The 15,740-nt window shown below is 29.8% G+C and overlaps 1 protein-coding gene across 1 annotated transcript; it reads left to right on the top strand.

The window, feature by feature from the left end:
• Positions 1 to 9,367: 9,367 nt before the first annotated feature.
• On the top strand, positions 9,368 to 15,206 carry LOC114410093 (mitogen-activated protein kinase kinase kinase 3-like). Its single transcript, XM_028373867.1, has 11 exons — positions 9,368 to 9,848; positions 10,770 to 11,081; positions 11,443 to 11,530; positions 11,656 to 11,718; positions 11,824 to 11,984; positions 12,078 to 12,153; positions 12,642 to 12,701; positions 12,810 to 12,917; positions 13,025 to 13,264; positions 14,196 to 14,296; positions 14,407 to 15,206. The coding sequence occupies exons 1-11, from the start codon at positions 9,475 to 9,477 to the stop codon at positions 14,648 to 14,650; spliced, it is 1,827 nt and encodes a 608-aa protein (XP_028229668.1). The 5' UTR covers positions 9,368 to 9,474; the 3' UTR covers positions 14,651 to 15,206.
• The last annotated feature ends 534 nt before the right edge of the window (positions 15,207 to 15,740 follow it).

The following is a 15,740-nucleotide window of genomic DNA, read 5'->3' as shown; positions in this document are numbered from 1 at the left end:
TACGAAGTAGTACTAATTATATATAAATTTTGAGGAAAGGCCTAAAGTTGTTCCTACTCCCTATTAGAAAAATACGTGGGCATTTTGGATTTTGGAAAAAAAAAATCATAATTTTAGGAGAAAAGAACATGCAAGTACTTTGAATTTGTTATCTTTTTGCAAATAGACATCCAAGACTTTAATTTTGTCACACGAAATATCTTTTACTTTTAATGATAGTGTAGCAAAAGTCGTGGGCATCGTCAACGGCAGAGAATGGTTGTAGAATGAGCAGGTTCTGGAAACCAATAGAGATGGTTTAATCAGCTGTAGTCCTTGGCTGGTGGTATAATCCATGTCACGGTTAGTCATCATAAGAAAATCCTAACACTGTCTAACATATAAAATTAAGTGAGACTTCTTATGTATAGCTATATATTATACTAAATATATTTGGTAGTCTTAATAAGTTGGCCTAATTAACTTTAGAAAAAATGAGCATGTGATGTGACTTATATAATTAATCACGTGGTCATATATTTCAGTTTAGTGTCATCAATTCTCGAGACTAAATTGTAAATTAATAGTAATTTATTACGATGCAACGGAGGCAATAAATTAATGTATTAATTAATTTCTTTAAATAAGATCTATCCAAAATTTTATCATATACTAGTATTTATATATAAATTAACTTAAGTTTTTCTGCCTAAACATTTGATTAGGGTATCAATCATCAACTTTATATATATGAAATAATATTTATTAAAAGATTTTAATTCCATGAATTTAAGTATTTTGACAAATTAGTCTTTAGTTCTCAATCAAAAGATATCATGGTTTATGAATTTACTTAAAAAATGAACATAAGTTAAAGTTAACTTTAAATATTTAAAGTGCTATTATATTTTTATTCAAAACAATTTATTGCATTAAAAATATTAAAAAATAATTTTTAATAAATTATTATTTTTAAATGTTTAAAATATTCTCTAAAGTCTAAACAACATGATATAATTTTTTAAGACTTAATGTCACTTTTAGTCAAATTATATTTTGTAATTATTTTGTTTTGATACATTAAATTTTAAAAATTTTATTCTATTCTTTTATGTTTTTGAAAAATATCATTTTGGTTATTTTTTTCAATATTTTGTTAGAAACGTGAGTGTTCTGTTAACTTTTAAATGCATTTAAAAAACATAAAAGATCAAATTGAAACTTTTAAAACTTAATATATCAAAACAAAATAATTGCAAAATATAATAGATTAATAATGACATTAAATCTTTTAAAATAGTTAACTTTAAATGTTGACCGTTAAAAAGTACTACTATCTTTATTTTATTTAAAAAAACAACTAAAAAAATTATTATCTCATCCAACCTCTTTTAGATCTGAAAAAATAAAAAATATAGCATGATATAAATCAAACAACATCAACACAAAATCTCACTTAAACCACCAAAAAATTTGTCAGCATAGGAAGGTTGTGACAGAGACAAAGGCGAAAGCCAGAAACAATTTTTTTGGGTTGGCGACGAGAGACAAAACAGCTAAAGGAGAATAAGCTTTATTCATTATAATTGAGAATAAATGGTAAAATTATTATTATTATTAAATAGTTAAATTGAATGAAGAGAATAATACTAATAATAATATAGGAGTGAAGTTTGTTGTTGTTGTTTGTGTGTTTCAAATTCATCATTTTTTCATTTATTTAGTGATTTTTAATTTTTAAATAAAAGAGATAATGATAGTTTTTAGTCGCCGTTATATTAACTTAATTATTCTAAAAATTAAAATACTAACCAACAGTAGGTTTCTAACAAAAAATTTAAAAAATGATCAAAATGATACATTTTAAAAATATAAAAATAAAAATTAATTTTTTTAAAATATAATATAGCAAAGTAAAATAATTACAAAATACAATTTGTCACTACGAAGCAAGTTGGTAGTGTGAGTCCAACGAGTTGGATAAGTGTAAATTGAAATTCCATTTTTGGGGGTCATGAATATGAACTATATTTTATTTTGGTTGCACTTGTTAAATTTGATTTGTCAGCAATCGTACAGCACCGATCAATGGAAGATTGGAAGCAGAGGTAGGTCCTTTTAGGCAACTTGCAATGTCTTTATTATTTGAAAAATGAATTAATTTCATTTCTATTATATTTTGTAATTATTATATTAAATTTTAAAAGTTTTATTATTATTTTAAAACATTATTTTATTTTTTTAGAAATATTGATATTTTATTGACTTTTAATTTTTAAAATGATTTAATATCATTTTTGATTTATAACATAATTTTCACCCACGAAATCATGATTATCAAACTCTCAACTTAACTCGTTAATTCTTATGAGTTTATGAGTTTACTCGTCAACATATCTTCATTTAGCGTGTTATCCTCAAATATAAAATTTTCACCTTTAATAATATCAAATATTTGTTCTCTAATAACATCAAATTCTCGATGAGAATAACGCTACTATTATTATAACCTTTACAAGTTATTGTTTAGTGGTAATGTATTACTAGACTTGATTATTTAAATATTCTTAACTTTATAATTTACTGTTTTATTTTATTATGTTGTTGAAATGTTTAATTAATATGTTATTTATAGATATTTTGTTATTATTTTTATATGAAGTAGACTCTTATGATTTTACGAATCGAATTTGTGAAATTCTCATGAGTTTAAGTAAACTCTCGAATTTGATAATTTTACACGCAACCTTTTAATTTGGTACTAAGTTAATGATTCTACTATGCTATTCTAATTTTTCTTAATAACGATTTTATTTATGTTATTTTTAGAAGAAAATATGAGTTTGTGGGATATGTCAACAAAGAAAAGAAATATAAGTCAAACATCAAGGTAGGTTTAATATCCAATTATTTCAACGTACGCATGAATAGTTTAGCGTTAAATCACCAACAAGGATGGATGGAAATGGGACAGGAAGGGGTCCGAGTCTCCCTTCTCTTGCCACTTCTCATATATATAATTAATTATCTATGTTATCTATAATAATTTTATTTGATGTAGTATTTTTCTGAATATTTTTACTCTCAATTATATAAGTCACTAGAATATTTTATTTTAATTTTCAACAACAAATACATCTTTTAAAATAAGTTACACCCAACTACATAGAGTGTCTTTTATAATGACTATAATAATAATTAAAGTTAGTTAATGTAAAATTATGTCTTTTATAATGACTATAATAATAATTAAAGTTAGTTAATGTAAAATTATGTGAAATTAATTATGTTTGTTATTATTTTTGTAATGGTTAAGGTGTTAGTTAGAATAAAATTGTGTAAAATTAACAATTTATTTGTTGTTTTTAGGACAACGATTCAGGTTATTATTAATTAAAATAAAAATTAGTTTTAATTTTTTATAAAAATAGTAAAAAAAAATTAAAAATGATTACTTATAAAAAGTTAGACATTTAAATAATTACAAAGGACGAAAAAAAATTCAGCTCTCTTTAATAGGTTTCTGGATTTGTCTCTGAGTAAAATGGAATATTGTTAGGTTATTTTAATGATTAGAGTAGTTTGTGTAATTTATAGAACGATTTTAAATGAAAGATGTTGTGATTATTGTTAGGCCTAAAATGTATTAAAGTTAATGAGAATTATTTTTAAGTTACTAAAACTAACTCAATCCCACTTATGGTTATCACTCTTATCAAAAGGTGGTTTAATTAGGGCGTTAAAAGAAAAGTTAATTAAAAAAGTTATAGAAAAATTGAATTATCAGTAGTTAAGCGATAAATTTAAGGTTAAATCATTTGAATAATATTCAAAGTTTTATCTTACAACCGAATTTTGGATTAATCAGGTTAATTTTTTTTAATAAATTGAAGGGTTAAAATATAAAAAAAAATCGAAAAAACCACCTCTGGATATAACACTTGTCTCTCTATCGTAAAAAGAAAAATTACATTACAGTAAAAGTTGCTACACCATCATAAATACACTAAAGGAAAGTTAGAGAAGGGAGAAACAAAAAAAAAAAAAATATTTCAAGGTCACACAAAAAAAGAATACAACGTACTTCAAAAATGGATCCATATTACCTGTAAAAATTATAAAGTCAGTGTGAGTTATGCTATCAAAGACCCTTTTAATATAGTTTTCATTGTTTGTTTGTTGAATCCTTGAAAATTTACACATATTATAGTTTAGTTTCTTACATAAAAGTCTAGAGAAACGTATACTATAGATAAAAAAAAGTTGAAAAAATAATTTCCGATATAATTGTAAATAAACATATCTTTTAAATAATTAAAATTAAAAAATTCCATGTGCGAACAATTTTAATAGGAAAGTTATAGAAAAATTATGATTAAATATATATTCAATTAAAAAATATTTTTATCCAATGCATTTCATGCGTACAAACATAGCTTCACTTATTAAGTTATTCCTTAGGTAATTGTCAAGACATTTAATTTTTAACTCATGCATTTTAGTAGAATTTCATGTTTTTAACTTATTTCACTTTTGTGTTCTAAACATGTTTGCAATGTTATTATATACGCGATACATCCTAATGTTTGTTCCCTTCATGCAACTATTTTCATTCTTGTTACATACAATATTTTATGTATATCCTAGACTATTTTTTTTTCTTTTACATTTTGTATACGAATGCATTTTTTTCAATTTGGTATTGATTAATGTAATATCAAAAGCAACAATGGAAATATATTAAGATATATGATACAAAATTTACTTAAGATGATAAAAAAAAAAGTTGATTGAGTGCGGTTTGAAAAAGTAAATAATTATAGTTCCTTCCAATCTCCATTGTTGTGTGAAAAATATTCACATGCACCTTATTTATGGACCCCGAAAGTTATTGACAGTGGAGATAAATAGTAATTAAATACAGCGTAATATACAGGGGCAGGGACAAGTTCAAACACAAGCATTGCGTGTTTTGGCAAAGGTATTTGGAGCTTGGCTTAATTATTATGTATATAGGTCGTTATAGAAGGGCATGGGTATACTTGTTTAATTGTATTCTGCATTATTTTGTAAATGTGAAAGGTGTTTTTTGTTCCTATCTTAATGAAGTTTTATTGGTGATAAAAAAAAATTAGGGTCTATTGGGTTATTTTATTGTAGAATAAAATTATGTGAAAATTCTAAAATTTTATTGTAGAATAAAATTATGTAAAAATTCTAAAATTTGGTGAGTTTAATATTTTATATATTATTTTAATTCAAATATTTTTTTAAAATTTATTTTCTTTAATTTTCTTTCGCTCAACCAAATGAAACCTAAGAATTATTTGATTGTGTAGAATAAAGTGAAGTGAAAGAAAATTAAAAAAAATATTTAAATTAAAATAGAATAAAAAAATATAAAACCCATACAAATTTTTTAAAATTTCCTCTTCTATCTTCTCAATTTGAAATCAATCAAATCACCCCTAACTTTTTTTAAGAAAGACAGATATAATCCATTCCTACCATCTCAAAAACAAAGTGGTGAGCAAGTGTCCAAGTCTATGAATTGGGTCCCCTCCCTACCCTAGATGCCTAGGGTGGATATATTATGGTACATAGGTCAACAGTAGTCAACTGAACGTGTTAAAAAAAGGTTCACTTAATCTATAGACTTTTTATTTTTTATTAATGGGTTCCCAGATTAAAATAAATCTCAAGTAAAAGAATATAATAAATGAAAATGGTCCAAACATTGACCCGTTCAAGATTTACTAGTAAAGTATAAATAATCATTGTGAGTTTGTGATATGAGCTTACTAACCAATAAAGTAATAGTATATTCTAATAAACTGAAGCATACACAAACAAACACTGTCACTCTTACAAGGCATAAGGAGATTCATTTGTGAAGAACTACTCAGTCCCAAAAATCTGAATTTTAAATATAATTTTGTGAAATTATAATTCAAGAAAGCAAAAATAGTGCGTTACTGCATACTGCATAATCAATATCAGAAAAAGTTTGAATCAGAAAGCACATTGTTCTGCCCCACTTGGTGAGAGCGTGAAGATTCCTAAATCAAAGCTCAAAAAATAATAATTAGTGTTAAGTAAAAGAAAGTGGCCAGATACAAATAAACACATGGTGAGAGAAGTGAGCACTTCTTCTACAACCTGTCCTTATAGGGCAAAATTAGCAGCCAAGGCTTAAAGAGGCGCAATGCAATAATTACTTAAACAGAATCATGCAGAAAACCATGGATTTCCCTTTCTATAAGAGGTCCTACACCTATGCTCTAATCCTATGATTTGGAAATTAGGATTCTCTACTGCTTCATTTGGCAGAGTAGAATAAAAAATATCAGCAAAGGATTTTTTTTCCTATTTTTCTCTTTCCTATATATATTTTAATCTCTCTTAAATCAAACAAGTTTAAATCTACTCTATTTCTAATTTCTATTCACTTATTTCTCTTTTATTTTTCACTTATTTCTTTTTTCCTTACCAAACGCACCTATATTTCCATATGCTATTCAACTCTCTTATTAACATTCCCAAGGTAAAAGGTAAATGTTAGTTGAAACATATCACTTCATCCAAAATTAAACATCCCTTTTTTCAGGCTAGAAAAGAAAAGGGTTCTACCTATCTTGCTTGTAGGTAAATGATGTTAACAAAACTATGGCTTCAAGTGAATACAACAAGAGCATAAATAAATAATTATTTTGTTTATGATTTTTTTTATTTGCATTGTAGGGTAAATATTCTTTTTATTTTTTGAAAAACATATAGGACATTTAAAATAATATGTTTTTCTTTATTTAAAAATTATTCAAATTTCGATTCCTAAAATCCCATAAATAATTTGAAATTTGATGATTGATGGCATGTCAAACCAACAAATGTTGTTCAACCTTGTGTTCGATTACTTGAATAGATGAATTTAGTATCACACTCGCATGCAACTTTTTGGCAGCATGAAAGCATTAATTGACATAATTGTTTATTTTCTTATCATCTAAGAAACTATAATTAGTTTGCAAGAAAAAATAAAATGGGTAATGCCCAACTTTTTTTTAATATGGTTTCAACTATTGATTTATTGAAACTAATCAATTACGTTTGCGAAAAATCTAAAAATTGATCATTATAATTCATTATTATTTAAGTCCTTAAAAGTATTAACTTTTTAAAAAGATATTTAAAATTATAATTTATTGGTTACTTTAGTCTTATCGTTAAAAGTTTTTTATTAATACTAAGGCATGTGACTATGTGACATATTATTTGTTTATGTGACAATTAATTATACATGCATGATAATTTGATGTGTATATGATAACTAATAATATACATGTGAATATTGATAAGGGTGTTGATAAATCAATCCAAAGTATTTATCATAGATATCATAAGAGAATTTACATATTCAGTAAAAAAATAATTTTTCTTTTAATTCTTCAATTTACGTGTTAAGAGCATTAGTTAATATTTGTCAAAAAAAAAAAACAATGGGAGACACTTTCTTAAAAATAAAAAGTAATGAATTTGTTATTTATTTTTTCTGAAAATAAAAATCGGCGAAAAATTTATGTAATTTGTGTCAGATATAGGGGGAATATTTATGATTCACAAAAAGAAACGAAACGGTGGCAGTGGGCATTTATGTACAGCAACGGGTATATATGTCACGTCATCGAGGTGTTGTAAAAACGACGAATAACACAAGATAACAGCACCTTCGGAAAATAAAATCAAAAGAAAAGGGCGTGAATATCGAATCCTCGTTGCATTCCACAAGCTTTTGAACTCAAGAAAACAAGAGTATTTTGCATCCATTCTTTTCATTTTTTTTAAACCTTAATTTATCATATGAAAACCTAATAGTAATGTTTTTACTTGATTCTTCTCTTATTATTAATATAATAATAGTTTTTGTGATTTTTTATAGGTACAATTTAGAAAAGGAGATAACAGTCTAATCCAAAAGAAAAAAAATCTATTGCTCAAAAATACATATTGAGTATTTAGTATTCACATTTATCTTGCTTCAAAAGATACGGTAAGAATAAAGGCTCATTTATGAACCATTAATTAATATGAGAGTGCTAGGGTTTGTTCTATCTAGTCAGCTACTCAAACTTATAATTGTGGTTTGAGTAATAACTCGTAATTGAATAATAAAAAAGAATCTTTATACATGGACAATACTTTCTATAGGTATTTAATTTACTTATATTATTTGTAATCACTCCGATTAGGACAGATAATGAATCAAATCAATTCAATTATATAAATTAAATATCAAAAGAAAAAAAACTGTATTGCTCAAAAATATATATTGAGTATTTAGTATTCACATTTATCTTGTTGCAAAGGATACGGTAAGAATGAAGGCTCGAATTTATGAACCATTAATTAATATGAGAGTGCTAGGGTCTGTTCTATCTGGTCAACTACTCAAAATTATAATTTGTGATTTGAGTAATAACTTTTGTAATCGAATAATAATAAAAAAATCTTTATACATGGACAATACTTTCTATAGGTATTTAATTTACTTATATTATTTTTAATCACTTCGACCAGGACAGATAATGAATCAAATCAATTCAATTATATAAATTAAAATTTGACTTGACAATTGATGTATTAAACTTGATTTATTAATCAAATGAGTTGAATTTAAATTATATATAACTTGATTTGATTGACTCATCAATCTAACTAAATATATAAATCTATATATTTATTTATCAATCTATACATATAAAAAATATTTTTATATTATTGAAGTCCCGTATGATTATAATTAATTTTTTGATTATTTCATATTATTTTATTTTTGTATAAAATAAACAAATAAAATATGTCAAATAATTATAATTTTAAATCAAGTCCAGGGGGAAAATCAACTTATTTATGAGTTTGAATACAGTCAAAATCAAGTTAGAAAGAAAGATTCAAATTAAACAATTTCTTATCTGAGATTGAACTGAGCTGAATCGATTTCCGGTACTAACCTCGACCATTATTTTATTTTACCAACACAATACACAATACAAATAATGCTTTCTGGCTGGAACGTGTGAAACTGTAAAGCACAAAAACGAGTGCACAATCGCCAATGCGGATTCTTTTCTTTTATTTTTCAGTAAAGGCAAACAGAACAAATAGTGGAGTAACTATTAACTAACCAAGAACAAGAACAAGTAGAGGGAATTTATTTAACCTCAGAAACAAGAGAGTTACAAGTTACAAGTTACAAGGGTGCTGTTGGTGTTGGTGTTGTTGAGAACGCACGTAAGACGTAACAAAGAGTGACACGTAGGAGCAGAGAGAGAGTGTGGGCCCCATTCCACGTCAGTTATCCATCCAACCACCGTTTTTATTTTTTATTTTCGGAATTCCTAATCCTTGGTGGTATCAACTGAACAAAACCTTAGTAGTCTCTCAGCTCCTCCTTCTTCTTCTTCTTGTTCCTTTGTGCTTAGTCCAGTAATTCAGAACATGCCCACTTGGTGGGGTAAAAAGTCCAGCAAGACCAAGGACCAACAGCACCAACAACAACAAGACCACCCTCATGGCGCCGCCGCCACCACCACCCTCCTTCAGTTCAATTTTATCAAGCCCAAGCCCAACCCCAAGCCCAGTAAGAGCTTCGACGACGTCGTGAGAAACTCCCCTCGTGCCAGCCGCGATTTCGGTTCCTCCGCCGCCGCCGCCGCCGTCGACCAAGGTCTTCCCTTGCCTCGCCCCTCCGTCTTCTCCACCCAAAACTTCGCCATCGACCAAGGCCTTGTTTTTGGATCTGCCTCTGTTTCCGGCTCCAGCGTCAGCTCCAGTGGCTCCTACGATGATCACCCTCAGATTAATGCCTCCAGGTTTCTAATTATTATTTTTTACTCATCAATTAACTTAAGATTCAATTCAATTCGATTGGATTTGATTCGTTTAATTTACCCTATTTTTTTTATTTAATTTAATTAAAATTAGGTTCTCCGGTTATTACCTTAATCATTTGATCACATAAAGTGACTTCTACTCCGGTTCCTGAGACTCTCTCTCTCTCTCTCTCTCTCTCTCTCTCTCTGTCTGTCTATTGCAAACATCATTGCATACTTTACTTGATTTATGAGTTTCCCCTTTTAGTTTTGTTCAGACTTGCAAATCAGAATTTGTAACTGCCTCCTGTTACTACCTTTTTTCAACACGATTGATTGTTCACTTTTTTTCGTACACTTTTCTTCCTTTTCTTACCTTCAACTTTCCTTTAATAGTAAAGGCCTCTCTCTCTCTCTCTCTCTCTCTTGCCGTCTGTCTGCTCATGCCTAAATGCGATTTTCTTCTGGAATTTTTTACCCACTCTCTTCAGATACGCGATTGTTTCTGTTGTTTCAGTAATGGTTTATAATTTGTGCCTTTTCAGGAAGATTTGGTCCATTTTGAATTATCCATCTGCAAATTGTGTTTTAAAGTCTGAATTTGCAGTTCTAGACTTCTGGTATGGATTTATTTGGGGAAAATAAAGATCTAAATCTTGATGGACTAATTTGATAAGACTAGGAAGTTAACTTCCACCCCTTCCAAATATCGATTTAATGAAATTTAAGCAAAATGTATTTATCTTATTGTTTTTCTATAAATAAACTGTTGTAATTATAAAACATGGGAGGGCGTATGTTATAATCTACATTCATTTTAGCATGATTAATGTTAGAATAAGGAACAAAGAGAACATGGACAGTTTAATTTGTTTCTCCAATCTGCTGCAGAACTAATTGATGCTGTTTTCTTTATGCTAGAGGGCAAGGTGACATGAAGTTCCTTGTGAGGTCTAAAAGCCCGGGTCCTGGGTCAAGAGGGCCCACCAGCCCAACATCACCTCTGCATCCAAAGTTGCTTGGTTTGAGTCTTGACTCCCCTACAGGCAGGCAAGAAGGTGAATGTCATCCATTGCCTCTTCCGCCAGGTTCTCCTACCAGTCCTTCTTCTTCTCTTCCCAGCATGAGAGCAAATGGAATGACGGAACACACTACCAGTAACCTTTCCAAGTGGAAGAAAGGAAAGCTTCTTGGTCGGGGAACATTTGGGCATGTTTACCTGGGATTCAATAGGTATTTGGGTTGTTGTTTTTTGTTGTCTGGTGAAGGAAATTTACTTTCAATTTTCTTTTGGGTTAGGCTGCAACACTCCCTGAATTAAAGACTGAATTTGTGGTTTTTGCTATCAGTGGTTGTAATGTATAAGCAAATCTTTAGGTTACAAAGGAAATGCTACAGTGCCAGTTGTTATTGGCAATAGGAAAAAACTAGCTTTGAAATACAACTATGTTTACAGAATGATATCATCAGCTTTCTTTCAGAATGTGGACTCTGTCCAAATGTCCATATTATGGACAAGTTACTGAAACTATATTTATTCCGCTTCCTATGTTTGTTCTACGTCTCTAAAACACTTGTGTTGGAACTTTGACAGTGATAGTGGACAATTGAGTGCAATTAAAGAAGTCAGGGTTGTCTGTGATGACCAATCATCAAAGGAGTGCCTCAAACAACTTAATCAGGTAATTCTATTATTTTTAAAAGATTTATGCATGTTGCTTTAAGCCTTCAATTCTGTTGCATTGGATTTTGTTTTGATATGTCTGATCATCATTTAATCTGTACCATGTTCTTCATTTGTTTGCAGGAGATCCATTTGCTCAGTCAGCTTTCACATCCAAACATCGTTCAATACTATGGGAGTGATTTGGTATGGCTAAAATATTCCATGTTCTGAATCCTGTATGCCATTTATATACAAAAAATAATTGTTGAATGAGATTCATTTATGAATATATATGTGCCATGTTTGCAGGGGGAAGAAACACTTTCCGTTTATTTGGAATATGTCTCTGGTGGTTCTATTCATAAATTACTTCAGGAATATGGGGCCTTCAAGGAGCCTGTTATTCAAAATTATACCAGGCAGATTGTCTCTGGACTTTCCTATCTTCATGGGAGAAATACAGTACATAGGTAATTTAAATAATTACTCAAGATTTATTTATAACACTAAATGCATGCATCTTGACTCTTTATTATAGTATTGATAAGTTTTTATTTTCACAGGGATATCAAAGGGGCTAACATACTAGTTGATCCTAATGGTGAAATCAAGCTGGCAGACTTTGGAATGGCTAAACATGTAAGTTTATTATAAGTATGCTTTAAGAGAATGCATTGTTTTTGCTCACTTGAAAAGTTATTGCTTCTGGTAAAATAAATTAGCCAATACACAAGTTGTAAAATTTATGGAGAGTGGATACTTAATAGTGTTTCTTTTGCCCTAACTTGAAATTTGCTGTTTTATTCATATCTGAATGCCTAGTGGTAGAGACATTCTCTTTTACACTCTTTGATGCTCATGATTTCTTTCTCACAATTGTGCACACCCACATAGAGAATGAGAGCTAGAATGCATCTGGCTCACACAGAACTTTCTGATCTCTGTTCTGTCGTTTACAATTTAAAGGTATATAGCATAAGAATATATGAAAGGGACCCTAGTGAAATGGACTAGAGTTGTAGGAAAAATAGAAGGGGAACAAAGTTTCAAAGTGTATAATTTTCAGTTTTGGTTGCTTTCTGATTTGTGATGGAGATCATCTCTGAATTATGATTTTTCTGAAACAGATAAATTCTTCTTCCTCCATGCTATCTTTCAAAGGGAGTCCATACTGGATGGCACCCGAGGTAAAGTATTTTCTCCTTTCTTTTCACATCTTGTAATTACTTCTGAACAAAAATATCCGTATCTCTTCCACTGTAAGTTGTAATGTATCCTGACTTTTGCTTTCTTAGGTTGTAATGAATACAAATGGCTATAGTCTTCCTGTTGATATATGGAGCTTGGGATGCACAATTCTTGAAATGGCAACATCAAAGCCTCCTTGGAATCAGTATGAAGGGGTATGATTTTGGATATTTAGAACTAGCATGTATTTGCATATTTGCTATGAGCCTATTTTAAGAGTATGAAAGGCCAACATTGTTTTTTTAATGCCTGTATTCAACAGGTAGCTGCAATATTTAAAATTGGTAACAGCAGAGATATGCCTGAAATTCCTGATCATCTCTCAAGCGAGGCAAAGAAATTCATTCAGCTATGCTTACAAAGAGATCCATCAGCCCGCCCAACAGCCCAGATGTTACTAGAGCATCCCTTTATTCGAGATCAGTCATTAACAAAAGCTACAAATGTCAGAATAACCAGGGATGCTTTCCCCTGCATGTTTGATGGAAGTCGGACGCCTCCGGTATAGTCCTCAATGCTTATTTATCATCTTTATGAAATTATGTTGCTTTGGTCTCTTACATGCTAGTTCCTACATATTTTGACATAATGTTATAAAGAGGGCTCCATTCTCATATATGATTAACAAGATGCAATTGTCTTGATATTTGTGTGATTTCATCATTTGTGGTTATCCAATACTGGATCAACATACTGTATTGTTATCTATGTAGAGGTGCTATAATACTATGTCAGGATTTTATCTCTTGGTTTGTTGAGGTTTTTTTGTGCTCTATGTATCATGTAGCTCAACTTTATATGTTTAGTATTGTCAAGTTTAAAATAATAGATTGTAACTATGTAGTAACTTCATGGATGAAGTGGTTTATGCAAATCACCAGGTGCAATTGACAATGAAGTATGCTTTGTTGTTTGGTTGTGTCTAAGTAGTTAGGCGTTAAACACTGATACAGTGTTGCAATCAGGAAAGGAAGAAAAAAAGGAGATGATTGTCTGTCATGTGTGTTTTGGTGGTTATGCTTGTCTATATTATTTTTAGGCTACTTAAATTTCCTTTGGAATTTGATCCTCTTATTTTGCCCTAGATCATTGTTGCAATGCATACACATGTATTGGTAAAGTTTATATGTCACAAATGCGAGAGAAATTGAAGTTGGAGAACAGATTAACTGGGTGATCATAGCATAGTTTGGGGTGACAACTGATAACAGAACTAAATATATTGCTTTTCTTTTTTTGATGTAGAATCCTAGAATACAACAAAATTACAAAACTTGAACAGAAAGTATCGGTTCAATTGAAGTCATGGTTCTAATGCACAAACTCCATACACTGAATGTTGCCATTTTGAAGTTGCAAAATATCTGGAAATCCATTTATATGGCAAGTGTTGGGTTGGTGCTAACTTTCTCTTTGTTTGGATCACTTTGCAGCCAGTTTTAGATCATTCCAATAGAACAAGTTTAACTTCATTGGATGGAGATTATGCAACAAAGCCAGTTCCTGTAACTTCACGAGCAGAAAGGAGCCCAAGGTAAAATATCTGACCTTCTCTTATTAAGGCATGGTTATGTATCTCTATGTATATGCTGAATCATTTTTATACTATTTGAACTGACTTGCTATTGTAACTTCCTTTTTCAGAGATAACACAAGAATGATCACATCTTTACCAGTATCTCCCTGTTCAAGTCCATTGCGACAGTACGAGCCAGCGCACAAGAGCTGTTTCCTTTCTCCTCCTCACCCAACTTACACTTTGATGGGGCAGAATACACTCCCCTCATATCCAGTGAGATCAAATGCCACGTTCACTCTTGACCCTTTTCAGGAAACTTCTTTTTACAAAGCCCACACGCCCGGTGGATCCCCAAGAAGACTCATTTGAGTTGCCGATTGTAAATACCTCTAAAATCTTTTGGTTTCCTCGGCATGCCTTGTGGCCTGTGGTTGAACTTCAATCTGCACTCTTTAAGAGTACCAACTCTATCTAAGGGACTCTGGTCAATTCTTTATGCATGAGAACTAGACCACATAAGGTCAAGTGAGTTGTAGGAGCTCTCGATGCAGGCATTGGACTGGGGACACCGTGCTGTTTGTAACAATTTATTGATTACTGTAAATCCAAGGTGTTTACTGTCTGTAGTAACGTTTATGTTGTATATTGTTAGTTCATGGCAGGAGAAAAAAGGGAGTAAGTTTTCATATATACTCTCTCTCTCTCTCTCTTTTTCTTTTTTTTTTTAAAGATTATGTATCCATACTTGAGAATGATACGTGTATGGTGTGGAACTTGGTTCCAAACCGTAGCCAGAATGATGATGGGCTTGAAAGTGAAAGAGCCAGCGAGTCCTGAATGTCCAAAGTATTAGTTGGAAGCAGTTATTACGCATTATGCTATTTCTTGCAATGAGTTTGATAATTGATATTCAATTTTACTACTACATATGTTGTAATGCACTTGGTGTTGAAATTGAAACAATGATTAATAGTAAAATTTAAATGAGACAAAATTTTAATTTCATATTGCCTATATATAAAAAATTAGAATAGCTATATTGAACAAAAGTGTTTTTAACGGTAATTCTTCAATAAAAAGCATTTTAAAGATTTTTTTCTTAACCCTTTATTTCATTCAATCTATAATTTTCAATTTCTTTAAACATCATATCAATTGAAAGAGAAGCAAAAGAGAGTAGGTGATTGGGAGAAAAAATAAATAGATGCATAATGCACCAAGAAGTGACATATCAATTGAGAAGTGATAATAGAACAATTTTTATATAATAATAATAGATTATCAATAATTAAAATAACCTTTTATCACACTATAAATTAATCATTAACAATTTATATGTGGGCGAGAAGGAAAACACCACAGGTAAGTTTTTTTTTTTACAAAGATTAATTATTATCATAACTAGTAAATATTGCACACTAATATTAGGATGACTAAAAAATATAAATTATTTATCATA

This window comes from Glycine soja, chromosome 4 (assembly GCF_004193775.1).
Source record: "Glycine soja cultivar W05 chromosome 4, ASM419377v2, whole genome shotgun sequence".
NCBI classification, from domain to species: domain Eukaryota; kingdom Viridiplantae; phylum Streptophyta; class Magnoliopsida; order Fabales; family Fabaceae; genus Glycine; species Glycine soja.
The sequence above is the reverse complement of the archived record's forward strand: the minus strand, read 5'-3'. Positions and strand labels throughout refer to the sequence as shown.